The sequence below is a fragment of the Notolabrus celidotus genome, chromosome 4 (genome assembly GCF_009762535.1).
Source record: "Notolabrus celidotus isolate fNotCel1 chromosome 4, fNotCel1.pri, whole genome shotgun sequence".
Taxonomy (NCBI): domain Eukaryota; kingdom Metazoa; phylum Chordata; class Actinopteri; order Labriformes; family Labridae; genus Notolabrus; species Notolabrus celidotus.
The window spans coordinates 16,788,092-16,803,297 of NC_048275.1; the positions used below are offsets into that span (position 1 = coordinate 16,788,092).

The 15,206-nt window shown below is 40.0% G+C and overlaps 1 protein-coding gene across 1 annotated transcript in view; it reads right to left on the bottom strand.

The window, feature by feature from the left end:
• The window catches only part of LOC117811765 (protein bicaudal C homolog 1-like), a 71,480-nt gene that overhangs the window by 26,167 nt on the left and 30,107 nt on the right, over nt 1–15,206 (bottom strand). Inside the window, exons 3-6 of the mRNA XM_034682228.1 lie at nt 12,213–12,282; nt 7,302–7,381; nt 6,194–6,352; nt 3,933–3,986 (exon numbers count right to left, since the gene is read on the bottom strand). Coding sequence (XP_034538119.1) covers nt 3,933–3,986; nt 6,194–6,352; nt 7,302–7,381; nt 12,213–12,282 — 363 coding nt within the window. The remainder of the gene's footprint in view (nt 1–3,932; nt 3,987–6,193; nt 6,353–7,301; nt 7,382–12,212; nt 12,283–15,206) is intronic.

Here is a 15,206-nt window from a genome sequence, read left to right on the forward strand (position 1 = left end):
CCTGTTGCCATCAGGAAGGAGGTCTGTCATCCCCAGGACTGAAACACACACACTCACTTTGATTTTAAATTGCACTATAGCAACGTTTTTGCACTGTTTCAAAACTGTATTTTATTATTTCATTAGCTTACTCTTTTTAATTTTAGCTTGTCTTTTTTTTTAGCTAGTTCCTATGTTTATCTGTAGTTGCCGTTGCTAGGGTCTGAGAGAGGAACATAAAATCAAATCCTCTGTATGTCTGGTGTATACTGCAGTTTTTGACAATAAAGAAGACTTTGTACTTTGAACTTTACTGTCAAGTCTTTATGCCAGGCTAAGATAACTATCTCCTAGCTCTAGCTTGAACTAACAAAAATGTGATTTGTTTCAGACATTTAAATAGCTTTTGGGAAAAAAGGCAAATAAGTTTCAAAAATTTTAAACTATTTTTTTTACTATTCATTAATTCAACATGTATAGTTTTTCTAAAGTCAGATTTTATAATAACACTTGGTTAAAAAAGGAATTGCTAGTGACATTATTAAAATTAGAGATAGACCGATGTGTTTTTCTCAGGGCCGATGTCGATACCGATACCGATTATTAGTAGTCAAGGAGGCCGATAACCGATAATTGGAGATGATATTTATTTGCAATAAAAGGGGAAATATTAGCGTCAAAATTTTGAATAGCACAAACTCCAACACTTAACTTCGTTTAAATGTCTTTAAGCATATGTTTATTGAACAGATTTGCAACATGTTAAAGTTTTTTTTATTTTTTATCTTAGACAATAAACATTTTTGTTTTAAAATTCTAACACAAAGTGCAGGGAGCTCCCAGGCTCAGCAGCATGTCTTATAAAGTTCATTGAAAACTTAAACAAATAAATAGCTCTAAAGTTTTCTACAGTAAATAAAGTTTTCCAAAATGTCAATATAACTGAAATGTTAATCTTTCACTTATCTTAGTTTTATTGGGATATTTCAGTTTTTTTGAAGTGGGGTTGTATGAGTTTTAAATCACTAGTAATTGTAGGGGCCACAACGGATGCTGCTCAGCTCGGCCCCTGCACTGAGAAACTGCAGGGAGAAATGGAACACAAGCTAGGTTATGGTTTCTGCAGACGGTGTCATTTCTGCCACGTGATTTAGTGAATTTTGAAAGAACCCGACCTGAGTACTCACTTCAGTTTAGGTGTATGCTCTACTTGGAGTTACCGGGTGGTGCGGCTGCATCAGAGCCAAAATAACCCAGTTTTAAATTGATCTCTTATCAGCTGTCGGATTTTTAAAAAAGGGCAGATGCTGATATGTGTCAACATGCTGAATATTGGCGCCGATAATCGGTCTATCCCTAGTTAAAATACACTCGATCAAGGCAGAATGTATGTTTGCCTATTTTTACAATATTTAACCATATTCTTCCTGCACAGGAATGCGCTGTATGGTTGAATTAAAAAATAATATTTTTTTGTAGTTGAGGTTTTTCCAAGGTGAAGTACTGCTAAACGCACAAAATTAGATGAAAAGAAAGTTTCCTCTGCATGCTCTTGTCCCTGTTGCGTTTAAGGAAATAGCCTTGAGGTTAAGTGATGGAGCTAACGCAGGTAATTAATTTCACATGATAAAGAACTGCCAGTTGTGAGTACAGACTGTTTTAAGAAACAGCATACAAGGAATTTGGAAATATGTGAAAGAGGTGAGAAGCAAGGTCTGGCTCCATCAAAAAAAAAGCCAGAGGGAAACCTATCTTTTGATCCACCCTCGTCATCCGCTGACTGTGTGTTCTTTGGACGCCAAAACAATCTTTGTGGTTCTCTACAGCTTATATTATAAACCTCTTTGTAACACACTGCTATGATTTAGTTTGATTATTCGTCTTTTTCACCCATATAAAATATTAGATGAACTGGGTTTCGGCTTGATGCTTATGAAAATAACCATTGAGCACAGAGAAGTATTGCATATTGGGTTTGCATATACAGACATTTGCCAATACACACTGCGTTAATATCCAGCATGACCTTCTCGTTTCTCTTTCCTGCTATCACACACACGTCTCACTCACTCAGTCATTTCTTACATGCACACAGACTTATTAGTTTTGGTCAATCTGCCATAGAGGAACGTGTTCACTGTAAGCTCCTGCCGCCACAGTGTTGAAATGAAGCAAAAGTTCAGGGATGTAACACTTAACTCTAGGATAGAGGTCCTCTGCCCGCAGAGCTGAGGCTGGAGGTTAGGCTTCCAGTCAGACTGAAATTTAAGACAGTTGAAACGTCGAGGAAATGGGCTGGAGATGGACCAGCTAAAGAGGCTGAGGCTCATGCTTGTATTTTAGAATTGTTCTAGGGAAGTGGTCTGGGAATAGACAGGGAATTGTGTTTGTGGCTTAGAGGAAGTATAGTACTGTGCCTGGAGTGCAGGATTACCTACTGTAACCCCAGAGCTCTAACTACCAGTGGGATTAGTTTGGGGACTTGGCTGTCTTGAGTCTGATTTGATGTTATGTTTTTGGAGAAAGTAACTGTTATAATTTTGGGAGCCAACCATTAAACTACAGCCCATGACGCAGGAGCTGGAGCATGTTAGCCAGGCTAGCCAACGAGTAACCATGGATACAATGGAGCTGATCACTGGAAGAACTGGAGAAGGGCACTCTTAGGCAGGGGCGTCGCCAAGAATCTTGGGCCCCCCTGAAAAGATATCTCAGTGGGCGCCATCATGAATAATAACAAGGGGGCATTATTTGGTATAACCTCATGAAGTCAAATACAACCCCAAAAACCTACAGTTTACTTCCAATCAGATTCAGCCACACTTGATGCTATGAAAATGTGACAATTACCCACTTTAGGCATGAGACGCGCATCTCACGGAGCCGAAACTGACCGCTGACAGATCAATCTAGTCGACAGGAACGGGACGGACAAAACCATTCTGTGCAATCGGAAGAAGGGGGCTTTGAGAGAGACTCCCCTTTTTTCCAGAAAGGAATTCTGAATGTTTGTTTATTTAATCAGACACTTTTATTTATCTTATTGGAGTTATAACAAAACAAAAGAAAAGCGTAGTAGAAATCACTTTTTTTTCAGGCCCATTAAGGGCCCCCTTTCCACTTGGGCCCATAGTAGTCAGTCCCACTTTTCCCCCCACTACGACGCCCCTGCTCTTAGGTAACGTCAGGTCAGAATTCATAGGACACAGACAGAAGGTACAAGGAATAGCTCAAGGGGGATTTGTTAACAAAAGGCAATAGCTAGCATGATTAACAGGCTAACAACAGCATTCCATAAAACTGTAAATGTATACAGTTTCACCAAATGTTAATAATCTCTTTCACTGGACTATCACACACTCAAGCCAAACAACAGTCTCCCATTCACTGCATTTTGATGTTAAGTAAAGGTTAACAAACACTCAAAGGGTCAAACCAACTATGAGCTGCAAATCAGTTAGCATAGAAACATGAGTCTGAGGAGAAAAAAGTACACACAGTTCACAAGTTGAAGACTAAAAGAGCAGCTAATGTCGGGTTGTAAACAAACTGAGCACATATTTGTAAACGTACAGGGTTTTAACAAACTTCTTTCTCTTACATTTAATTGAAATGTGCCCCAAACATCTCAGTTTAACATAAAATAACTCAATAACAGTGTGAAAAAAACTGCTCAACAGGACTGTTTATGAACTCATCAACACTGTGCGTGCGAATTGAAGCAGAGGTGGCTACATGTTCGGCAAAAATAGGATATGATCTTGCTCTAAAATATTCTCATGCTGTAAACATGAATCAGTGCTGGGATAAATGGAAAATGTCAGAAATTGGACCACAGTCACCTCCCTCCGTGCAGGTCAAAACTACACCCTTACAAGCCAGCTGGGAGAGAGTGTTTGGGCGGAGTATCCCTTTAAGACAAGTGAGACAAGTGTGGCTGAGTTCCAACTTACCCTTATTTTTACTCTTGCTGCCTCCACCCCTCCTGGCTGCCCAGCAATGGACACCTGTACACAATAAAAAAGTTACACATAAATCAGTTGGCCAGTTACAACTCAATCCAAGACAAACAATGGCACAGGTCAATGCATACAGTTACACTAAATTTCAGCATTGAGGGCAAAATCTAGAAAAAACAACATTTAAAAAAAGCTAAAGTTTAAGGGCCGGTTCTACTCTGAAACCTAATCCCTTTTGGTGACTTACAGTATTTTAACTTAATGTTTCTGTCTTGAACCACATCATTACAGTTACCATGAACATTTGAATAGAAAAATGGTCCCTAAAATTGAAGTAATTGACCTTTTAGAAACCACTGAGATGAGAGGTTGATTAAGTTCCTTACCACAGAAATAGAAAAAGCAATTAAGAGTCTCACATTTCCTTTTACTTGCTCGTGAGTAACAGCTCACCACTGAAGGGCAAACCAAACATAATGCAGAGAAATTCTGCCTCAGCAAAAGACAAAACAAACACTATTTTTGGAAACTGTTATTGGAAAATAACAGTTAAACAAAATCAAGAATGGCAGGTGGGTTCTTCTCTGGTCTCCCATTACACATACCTCAAGTAAGCTCACACTCACACACATACATCATACATGTGGAGAGTAACGCTATTAGAAGAAATGGTATCTTTAAAAATGAAAACCAAAGTAAAACCTCATATAAGCAAACATCTGTTCTGCTGAAGTGTTTGAACAATAACCTCTCTCCAAACAGCCCCAGGCAGAGTAACAGGTAAATCACACTTTCATTGATTTTCATACTTATTTATGTTTGCCTATCAACACCACTGCACTTGTCAATATGCTCTGTATCTCAGAGCCTCTGCTTCAGTCAGTACGCTTTTGAAAGCAGAAAAACAGAAACAGCTTAAAGGAGTCTTGAGCTTCAAATGAGTCTCTTGCTACTTATCAGCTTGTGCTTGCATCACTGGAGCAGGACAGGCAGGGGTTTAATAGTCTATGACATACCAAGTACTGACACGATTAATGGTCTTCATATTGTGTGTACAAAGGTGTGTAAAGGCACACTAAATTGCAATTCCATTCACAAATACATACAAGTCTGAATTTATAGCAAAAAATAAAGAAAATATGTTCCATATAAACAAGCAAGGCTCTCTCAATCAGCACAGAAACATGTTACCCATTGTGGGAGCCCTGGGTGTAGTAATCATGCTTCTAAACAACTTGATGCATTCAGATGAAGCTAAAGCTAAACCCTCAGATTAACTTTTTCCAAATGAGTGGGGAAAAAATATCCTTTGGAATTTCTTGGGGGGATACAGGAGGGACATGTTGCATATCGCTGCTGCCAGGTGGAAACCTTTTATCTCCATATTTTATTATTTTAAAATGTATGTTTTTGGTCACTCTCAGCACCTGTCAGTAAGCATTACCAAATTTAAGCCAATGAAAAGCTTTAAAAAGAGCATTAAAACACAGTTTTTTTATTTTCCTGAAAAGCTGTAGTTTTGGTGTTATGAGGTTTCAGATTACCAGCAGCGATGCACAGGTAATGTGTATAACAAAGATATATGAACATAGAAACTTTAAATTGTAGCCAACACAGACTCTTATCTATTGTATTTCCAATTGCACTTGAATCCTTATTGGGATTTGAAACAATGTAATCGCACATCCAATTTTTTCTCATATTGTACAGGCCTTGAATGTGCATGCTACTATAATTCCACAGAAAATGTGATAAAATCAGAAAAAGTGGATATCCTAAAATAATAATTTCATTCTCAGGTGCACTGTAGAACACCTGGCAAAGATAAGTAACCAATGCTGTCCCCGGGAGTCTGCTCTCCTGAGCTGCTCCTACTCCACTTTAATGGTAATTACAACAGGATCCACTGCTCTTTATGCGAGTCCAGCCAAAACACACCAGCTTCCTCTGGGCTGGCCAATCAAAACAACCAATTGGACCAACTCTCTCAAACCTGTTTTGAACCCACAACCGAGAGCTACCACTGAAGCACACAAACTGTGGAAGGTATGAGGATAGTAAACACCTAACAGCAACAGAATGCAGCACACCCGCACTCTTGGTATAATCATGGTGCAATGATGTGGTTTAAAAGATTAAAGGCAAATATTTGAAGAGGCAATTTCTTTGATCAGCCAGCAGCTCCCCTCCACCCGTCTTCCTCACATCCCTCATCGAAGCTGCACAAAGTAAATCTATGTAGAAGCTGCACAGACCTGGTTGCTTTTCTCTGCCTGGTTGTTCCTGTTGGAGTCTGGGAAATGGATGTGGCAACCCGTCTCCTCCATCACCCTCTTGATGTTGTTGCCACCTTTACCGATAACGTGGGAGTGCTCTGTGTGGGAGACGTCCATCTTCAGAGTTACCCTGTTGCTCTAATGAGCAGAAAAGAGAGGGCTGGAGTGAAATATCGATTGATAACATTTTAAGAAGTGCAGTTACTGAAGCAAGAAAACGGTGCATTAAAATAATAAATAGGTGGTGATGAAAATGCCAGAATATCCTTTTAAATATTGAACTTTATAAAGTCAATCTCAGCCACTGCTTTTATTACAAGTCCCAAAAATATATAAATGCAGCAGGAGCAGTTTGCCCAGAGTATCTTGTGCGTAATGAGGTCACCTAGTTTATATAGTGGGGGCTTTAGTTTCCCCTGAGGCATGGCGGTGTATCCACAATCCCCACATCAGATCACATCATATTCTTCTGTTTTCAAGGCTATGTGTCATTTGAACATGTATAAACAAGCATTGAGGTTATAAATGCTGCTCCCCTGTAAAGTCAGTGCAACATCTGGTCCTTTAACTCCATCTAAACAGTGACAAGACCCAAACTCACAATTCCCCTTTTATAAACACTTTCAGCTGCTGCAATTATTTAAAAAAAGAACCAAATAGTAACTAAATATGAATCACATTAAAAAAAGGAATCAAATTATCAAATGACTCTGCTGTTTCTGCTGCCAGACTCTAACAGCCTTTTCGTGACTGAACCATATGAAATGCTAAAAAACCTGAGCCTATTATGTGCTGCTTTTTTTTTCATGTGGCTCTTCAACGTGCACGGAGAACTGCCTTCCCCCAGGGGGTGCTACAGTGCAGGCGCCTAGGTAGTTGATTTCCTCTGTTACCATAGCAATGAAGCCTGCATGCACACACTGACTGCAGCTAAGCTTGGGATGTGAGTATCTGCTGAGATTAGTGCCAAGTTGTGCTACACTGCTGTGTGCAATCTGTCATTTGGACGAAGGGGAGGTGAAAACATTCAGGGAGAGAATTACACAGATGAAGTGTATTTTCACAGGGATAACGATGTTTACTGTACCTTTGTGTCCAGAACAGACATTATTCTGTCTTTGGCTTCCCTCACATTCTCCCTCTTCCCGCACACCTTGATGTGTGGGTCTGCAGGAGGAAGAAAAAAAGAAAGGGAAATGTTAAAATTGTAGGGGAGTGAGTTTGTGTCACCGTTTCCTGGGAACTGATGAAGGGCAGAGATTGAATGTGAGAGTGAGACACAAGTAAAACCCATTTAATCAAACATGACACAGCAGTCTGCATTTGTCAACAAATTACAGAGCGTTGGAGGGAAAGCTCTGCAACAGTAATTGCCGCTTTGATATCTGCCGAGTCTCATTCAAGCTGGCAGGCGACCACACCGCGTGGGGGTTGGGGAAGGGGGGAAGGTTGCGGCAGTGGGGTAATACATTCAAACAATCCATCAGTCAGTCGAGAGGCAGAAACACTCAAAGCTGGGGAGAATTGTTCCGTAGCATATGAGCCTTGATAGAAGACAGAGACATTCTTGTGATGCTATCACCTCATTCTCTAGAGCTTCATTCTGTCAGTCACTACAAAAGCTCATTTTCCAGCATCTTTCTCACTATAGTTTGTTGTGCTCTTTATCAGCTGTTATATGCAGAACCAATTCTCTCTCTGTTGGACAACATCCTGAGGCAGAAACAGTCAAATTTGGTGTAAAGAAACTCAGTGGACAGAGAATTTGTTCTTATAGCATGAGAAACTGTACTTCTTCAAACTCAAGAAACTTCAGATGGAATAACAAAACTTGGCAAACCTAAACCGTTCTAAGCTAAAGCTCATGTCTGTGTAGTGTTGGCTGAGTCTACATCTGGCTCAGCCGCATGCCGGACCCCTGGAGAACTCCAAAGTAAAAAAAACCCCACAAATTTAGAATGTGCACACGCATGTACTACACACCCACGGTCCATCGCCCCTGTGTTAACTGTGCTAAGCTGCAGGAAGTCAGCTAAGCCCCCTTCCAGGAATACCCCTCCCCATTCACACACTGACAGCATCTCAGATTTACAGTATGTCCAACAGACAGGACTCACAGAATCAGATTTATTGATGCAAAGTCATTGGAACCTTAAAGAACCCCATGTTTGCATGTTTAGACTTCAGCTTGGGAGCGAGAGATCCTTTATTGGTGCAGAAACGAGGACAACTAGAAAAATATGGTCAGACCTTTTGTTTTGGAGTCAAGGGAATTCCCAATGTGCAAATGTTTTTGATGATGTTTAATTACTGCTGTCAACTCACAAAAGCAAAACCAACTTAGTCTCCATGGAGCTGCAAAATACAAGGAGACCACATGATCTACAGACATGGATCTGTTTGAATGATAAATCCTGTTTTTTAGGAGAACTTCTCAATCTAGAAGCCAAGAAGAGCTACGAGGTCCAGTGCCGCCAAACAAGCGCTGACCCTGTTATTGTGTCAGGGAGGAGAGACAACCTCAACACACACAACAAGAGACGTTAGATCATGTGGGAGAGGAACAACAGCTCTTAGATGGCTAGAGGGGAAGGAACCAAACAAAAACCCAAGCTGCAGCCTGAGACAGGAAAACAAAACCAAGGAAAACAAAGAAAAAAGAGCAGAAAGATCACAGTCTCAGCAGCGGTTCCAGGAAATTTTCCCAGCATACAGCTGTTGCTGTGAACAATAGAAATCTCTTCACTTCCTCCTGTGGCGCCCACTGTGGCCATTAGAGGGAGTTTTGGTTCTTCCAGAGTCTATCCTGCACTGCACATCTGGCAAACATTAGCCTGCCTAAACGAGTGTTGCAGTCGTGATGTAGAACACCCCCGCATTTTTGAAACCGAGTGTGCTGCGTGCTCCTTCCCTTTTTTTTTTCTCTTTGGTTGATTGGTTGTGGAATAAAAAATGAACACCTTAAGTCTTAATTTGGCTCACAGAAGTTTGAAAAGCAAACAAAAACAGGAATGAAGCCACAGCTGCAAAAAGTAAAACTTTTTCAGTTGCACGGACTTTACACAGCTCCACTTCCACAGAAAAGAAACCTTTTGACCCTTTTGGAGCTCTGCACTGGCAGAGCTAAAGCATTTTTCCAGCTGAGGACTACATTTGCAAATACCACACAAATGAAGGGGAAAGAAGTCCTATTGGCTCTGTGTCTCTCGCTCCAAACATCTGCAGAAATGTTGAAACAGACAATTGGCGAGTAGGAGAATTGAGTAAGTTTTTATCACGTAAAAACAAAACACAAATCTGAGCATATCACAGTGTTGACCACTCGGTTGCACAGTCCTTAAGTTGCACCGCATACCTGTCTCATATGAGTGATAGTGCTTTCCTCACTGTATTAAATTACCAACAGGGAGCCGTTGATAGCTTGCCCCAGAGGCTAACAACTGGCCTTATCACACTCATGCAGGTGGCAGCGAGGAATCGTGAGCTGCAGATGATAAATGCAACAGAGGAGCTGGCATTTTGATTGAGTGTGGGGAGAGGTTACAAACATACAAATCCCCTCACATCTGCAGCTATCCTGCAGAGTGTAACTGATTCCAGACTGCACATGAAAGGCAACACTGATGCTAAAATTCCTGAGAAAACAAAGCAAACTAACACGCTAAAGGAGGGCTATTTTAGATTACAATCACTGACAGTAATCTGTTACCCTGTGAGAACAACACAACCATGTCAGAGGCTATTTTTAGTACAGAGGAAGTGGGTTTATGTTGGTCATATCTAATTAATGAGTGATACAGGATGAAAGGAATGCAAGTCATTGTCTCAGGTCATTTTCCTAATAACTTCTGTTTTTATTTAACAGCACCTCATGATTCAAAAGTAACTGGACTGCATTTTTACTCTTAGATAAAATCTTGAAAATAGTTGTTCAAAAGAAACAAAGGGGCTTTCAGATCAGATAAGTTCATGAATCCAGTTTTAGTTTTAATCAAGATCATACTTGTTCATATCTTTGGTGTCGTTTTGGGATACTTTGATCAAAAAAATTATCCTGAGCCCAAAAAAGAAGGTTAAAAACGTTTTATATTACACAGAACATCATGTGTGTCATATAAACACCGATGAGGGCCAAGTTAATATCTTAAACCCCCGAGTCAGAGCCTACAGATGGATGCTGGGGTGGTGCAGATTGAGTTGCCTGCTTGAACTGGCTTGCAAGTGTTGCTCTATTAAAGTAAAAGAAACAAATTTGTTCCCATAAAACATTCTCTGACACTTATTAATCATCTTATATTTAGTCCACAGTAGATTCTAACAATAGCATGCCTTACATGTTACAGATTTTAATGGGTTAAACTGTACCCTTACGTACAACACCTGATCCAGGACCTGTACAGGTAACAGGATCTGAGTTGGGTCCAATTCTAGCACTGCAGGTGCTAGATCAGTTTTAACGTATCATCATATTAATTTGTTGTTTATATTTTCTTGGTTGGATAAAGATGACTGTTTACAAGAGACAGAAAAGTGACTAAATTGTTTATTTCTACCATAGAGTCACACCTTTCCTATTGGGTATTCTTCCTTCGTTCTGACAAAGCTTGTAGCCTACACAGTGATATGGGGCCCCATTGGAGCATGGGTAATCTGGATTTGGTAATCCCAAAAAATCTGAGTCAGGATCAGGGAGATCCAATGCAATGTTGTATTGGAAAAAACTGCCCTAGAAAAAGATTGGTAAATATGAAATTCCAAAATCGGGATCACTTTAATCAAGTTTTGAGATTTTGAACGACAGTTTTGTGTTTCAACTTCATTCCTGCATGTCAAGGTTTAGCATGTGCTCTTTGTCAGAGGTAGAAAAATCTCCCTTCAGCTGGCCCACTCTCTCCCTGACATGAGTTCAGGTTGTTAAAACACATGCCCAGTTCCACATGTCTCCTCTCCTGTGAATACATTCCCTCAAAAGATAACTCCAAATGATAATCCAACATTCCTCTCCTCTCAGTTTACGCAACTCAGAGGAGAAATCTGTCAGGCAACAAATCACTGAACCAAGTTTTAAATAGCATCAATTCACGCACAGAACATCATTCCCAGGTGGTGTTGGAAGCAGGTTTTGTGAATGAACTAATGCTTGGGATGAAGAGATGTTTGTGTGAGAGCAGACTGCCAGTTACAGTTGATTAAGCATCTTGAGAGAAGAATGTAAAAGATTCTGATGTAACCCCGTCAACTTTTCTCTGTGCAGAGCCAACGAGGAAGTTGCATAACGTCATTGGATTCCACATCTGGCTGGAAGACGCACACTGGTGAATCCCGTGGGGACAACAAAATGGGCAGAGCTACACCTATTCCTCACCCCCATTACCCTGAAACCTTCTTCCATCCCCTCCCGGATGAGCTTTAAATAACCATGATAATATTTTATTGGTAACAGAGAGCTGGAACAACCAATAAATGCGTGACTTGAACCGCTCTGCCTCCACGTCAGAATCACAGATTCCTCAGTGCAGATGAAGTCACAGAGGAACAGAAAACATGCACGCTTTCATCTTTTCAAACTTCTCTGTTAACGTTTGAATAATAAATTCTCAGGCAGTCTTGTAATACTCCCCTGCTGCCTGAGTCCAATCACTCCTGAGAACATATTTCTGGTTAAAACAACATCCACTTATAATCCTCAACATACTCAAAGTGGAAAGCTAACTTAATCAAGTGTCGTGGGGAAGAAAACGTGAAAGAACTTAGAGAGAACTTGAGCATCGCACATCTTGTACTCTGTGCAGTGAGATAAATGAGAGTAATTTGTTTTGCTGTAGGTCATGAAAACTTCTGCCAGCATTATGGACTCTGATGCATGGCAGGTTAAATATTTATTCCATATCGCAAGTTACACAAGTCAAAGGCCACATGAGAAGTACAGTAGATTTATATATCATGAGGAAATTATGATAAAGAGAACAAATGATGCAGTGATGGAAAAAAACCATACCTTTTTTAGACTTGGCTCCAATTTTCAGTTTGGACGGCCAGGCTATCTGCGTTTGGGTCTCATCCATGATCTGAAACAGAGGGAAGGAGAGCAAACATTAGGTTATCATATATATATACATATATCAGTATTGGTAGATGATACAAAGTACTGGGATACATAATGTTGCCCATTCTAGGCCAGTGCAAATAATCAGTCTGATTGTTTTTGCAATGTGAGCACTGGTAATTAAGGGTCGTAAGGCCTATTCAGCCTTGGTCGGTTATCTGTATTGGCGTTTTATTCTACAGACAGCTGATAATATTCGTTAACCAAAAAGTGTGCTACCTTGGCTCTACTGCTGGTGTGTCTCTCCCTCTGGGTCTGTTTCCATCGACCACTCTGTCTCACCTAACGTCCCGCCAATAGCACACTCTGATTGCCTAGATGTCACACAACTGTGTGATACAACTGTAAGTGCAACTGGGTAACCTCTAACTCCCGAATATGATGTTCAAAGTTACAGTTTTGAATAAACATTTGCTAGAGGCATTTAGACAAAGTGTTTTAATGTACGAAATTCAAAATTTGTCTGAAGATTTTCATTTTTACTGTGAATGCAAATCAGTTGGAAATATCAGTTATTGGGCTCATGACCCACTAATAATCAGTATGAGTTTGAGCCCTGAAAAACCAATACCAGTTAACCCTTACTGGTAATAACACAACATAAAAGTCTGAATTTATCTACATAAATGCCGTCAGATCTAACCGGAGCTATAGCTTTAAGCTATTTTCAGATTAATTGGTGACAATTTAGTGGTGAAAATAACCAGCTTTCAGGATGTATTTTCAGAGGGATCAGTCACAAATACATTCAGTGTATAAAACTTGAATAACAGAAGAATGGAGCATTGGTATATCTTTCTTTATAAGGCCATACCACAGGAGCTGCCGTCTTATTTATGCTCCTTATTGACTCCTAAAGTTGTCAGTGGCCGTCAACTTTGGTCCCATGGACAATTTATTTTTGTCTTTCCTCGGACTCGCTCTGTCTTTGGTAAAAGTGCTTTTAATGTCTTTGCTCCCTCATCTTGGTTTGAGCTTCAGGGTCACCTGAAACTGGATTGTTTCATTCGATTGGAGGATTTTAAAACTAGGATAAAGGATCATCTGATCAGCTTGTGCACATGTTTTAGAGCTTAACACTGCTAATTTATAAATCGATGTAATAGTTACTTGTCACTATATGTTTTGTCCTGTTCTATTTGTGAAACTTTTATGCTGCTGTCTTGGCCAGGACTCCTTTTTAAAAGAGACTTTGAATCTCAATGGGACTATTCCTGGTAAAATAATGGTAAAAAATAAAAAACAGACAGACATTCAGACTTTGAGTTACAGCAAATATAACAGACTGACTATTCTTCTTGCAAGCCTCATGTATACTGAACTTACACAAGAGTAACAAATCAGCAAACTAACTTTATGCTGATCATGATCATTTTCATCTTTCATGCAAACAAAGTTCACAAAACCCCAGAATTCAGTGGGCTCTAGTCAGTGTTATACAGGACCAATGTGTGTTTTTCAGTGTTTTTTTAAAGTGGTGTTGGCTTGGCTCGATGTGTTGATAACTCCCTGTTCCTTCTCCCATAATCCAAAACATTCATTTGGATGATAATAAAGAACACATGACATGAAACAAGATATTAGGAGCCAACAGTGCTGAAGAAATGACCTTACATGATGGAGAATTCAGCAGAATTAAATTGTCAGAAGCATCTCGGTTATAAAACCTGGATAAATGAAGGATCTGAGAGTACAGTTTTAATGTGTGTGGTAATTTAGGTTTCTGTGAAGCTGCTTCTTTCTGCTCAACACCCAACTCCTCCCAACATCCAAACACCTGCCAGGAAAAAAAGAAGAAAGAAAAAAATGTAAAACAAAAAAAAAAAAGAAAAGAAAAAGAAAGAAAACAGAAAAAGTACACTTGGCTCTGGCACTCATGAAAAATGCCAACAACAATCGAAGTAAGAGCCCTTTGACAAGTCTAGTCCTCGTAACTAGGAGCATATGTAACAGTGAAAAAAAGGAGCTAGTCAGGGCGCTGTAAGTTGCCCTACATATATGAAAAAATGTACTACTCAACTTTTTCCTCTTTTCATTCTCAGGAAGCTCACCTTGCTCTGCTCTCTTACTACAGATCCACAAACAAACCCCTGGAAACTAACTGTCATTTTGAGTGGTTGTTTAAGAAAAAAAAAAAAAGCAGGAAAAACTGTTCAACCCTCCGAAATATGAGAAGCCGACACTCTCTCTCCTAATGTGCACTATCCTTGTTTTCACAAAGGTCCCGCCATTCTCTCGTTTGTTTTAATTCTGTCCAGGGGTTTGTGTTTTCCGGGTGGAGGAGATATGAATTTCTCTAAAGTTTCAGACACGTGATGAAGCACTGGAGAACTGTTTCAAACCATTACATGAGCAGCACTAAGCATTCCTCGGTGGTCCAGTGAATTAAGCAATGAGCCCCACGTTGTAATTCAAAGAGGGGAGGAGGCACATTAAGAGCCATCAACACTTGCACGGAAGATAAGATGTTAGGCTTATTAGTGGTGCTACATCAATTCACAGCTCTCATTATTTTAAATATTTCAACATTTACTCTGCTATTTTTCCTGTCGTACAAGAAGAACCACAGCCTGTATTCCTCTGGGAACTTCAGCACAAATCAAAAAGGGAAGTGCTTAAATCCCTCCATATGCTTCTCTGGAAGTAGCACGGTCTGTTTGGCATCCTTTACAACAAACTCTGACGGTTTTTATTCACTGCCAGCTTCACATACCTGCAAAACAGAGATTTGAAAAAGGACTGATGTATGCTTTTTTTTGTATTTTGCAGGCGCACACTCCTGAGTCGATGATGGTTGACTGGAAGCCGTTTCAAGCCTCACTGATTTTCTACATCATCCCATTATCACAAATAGGAAACAGCAGCGAGGACGAGCAGCAGAATGAG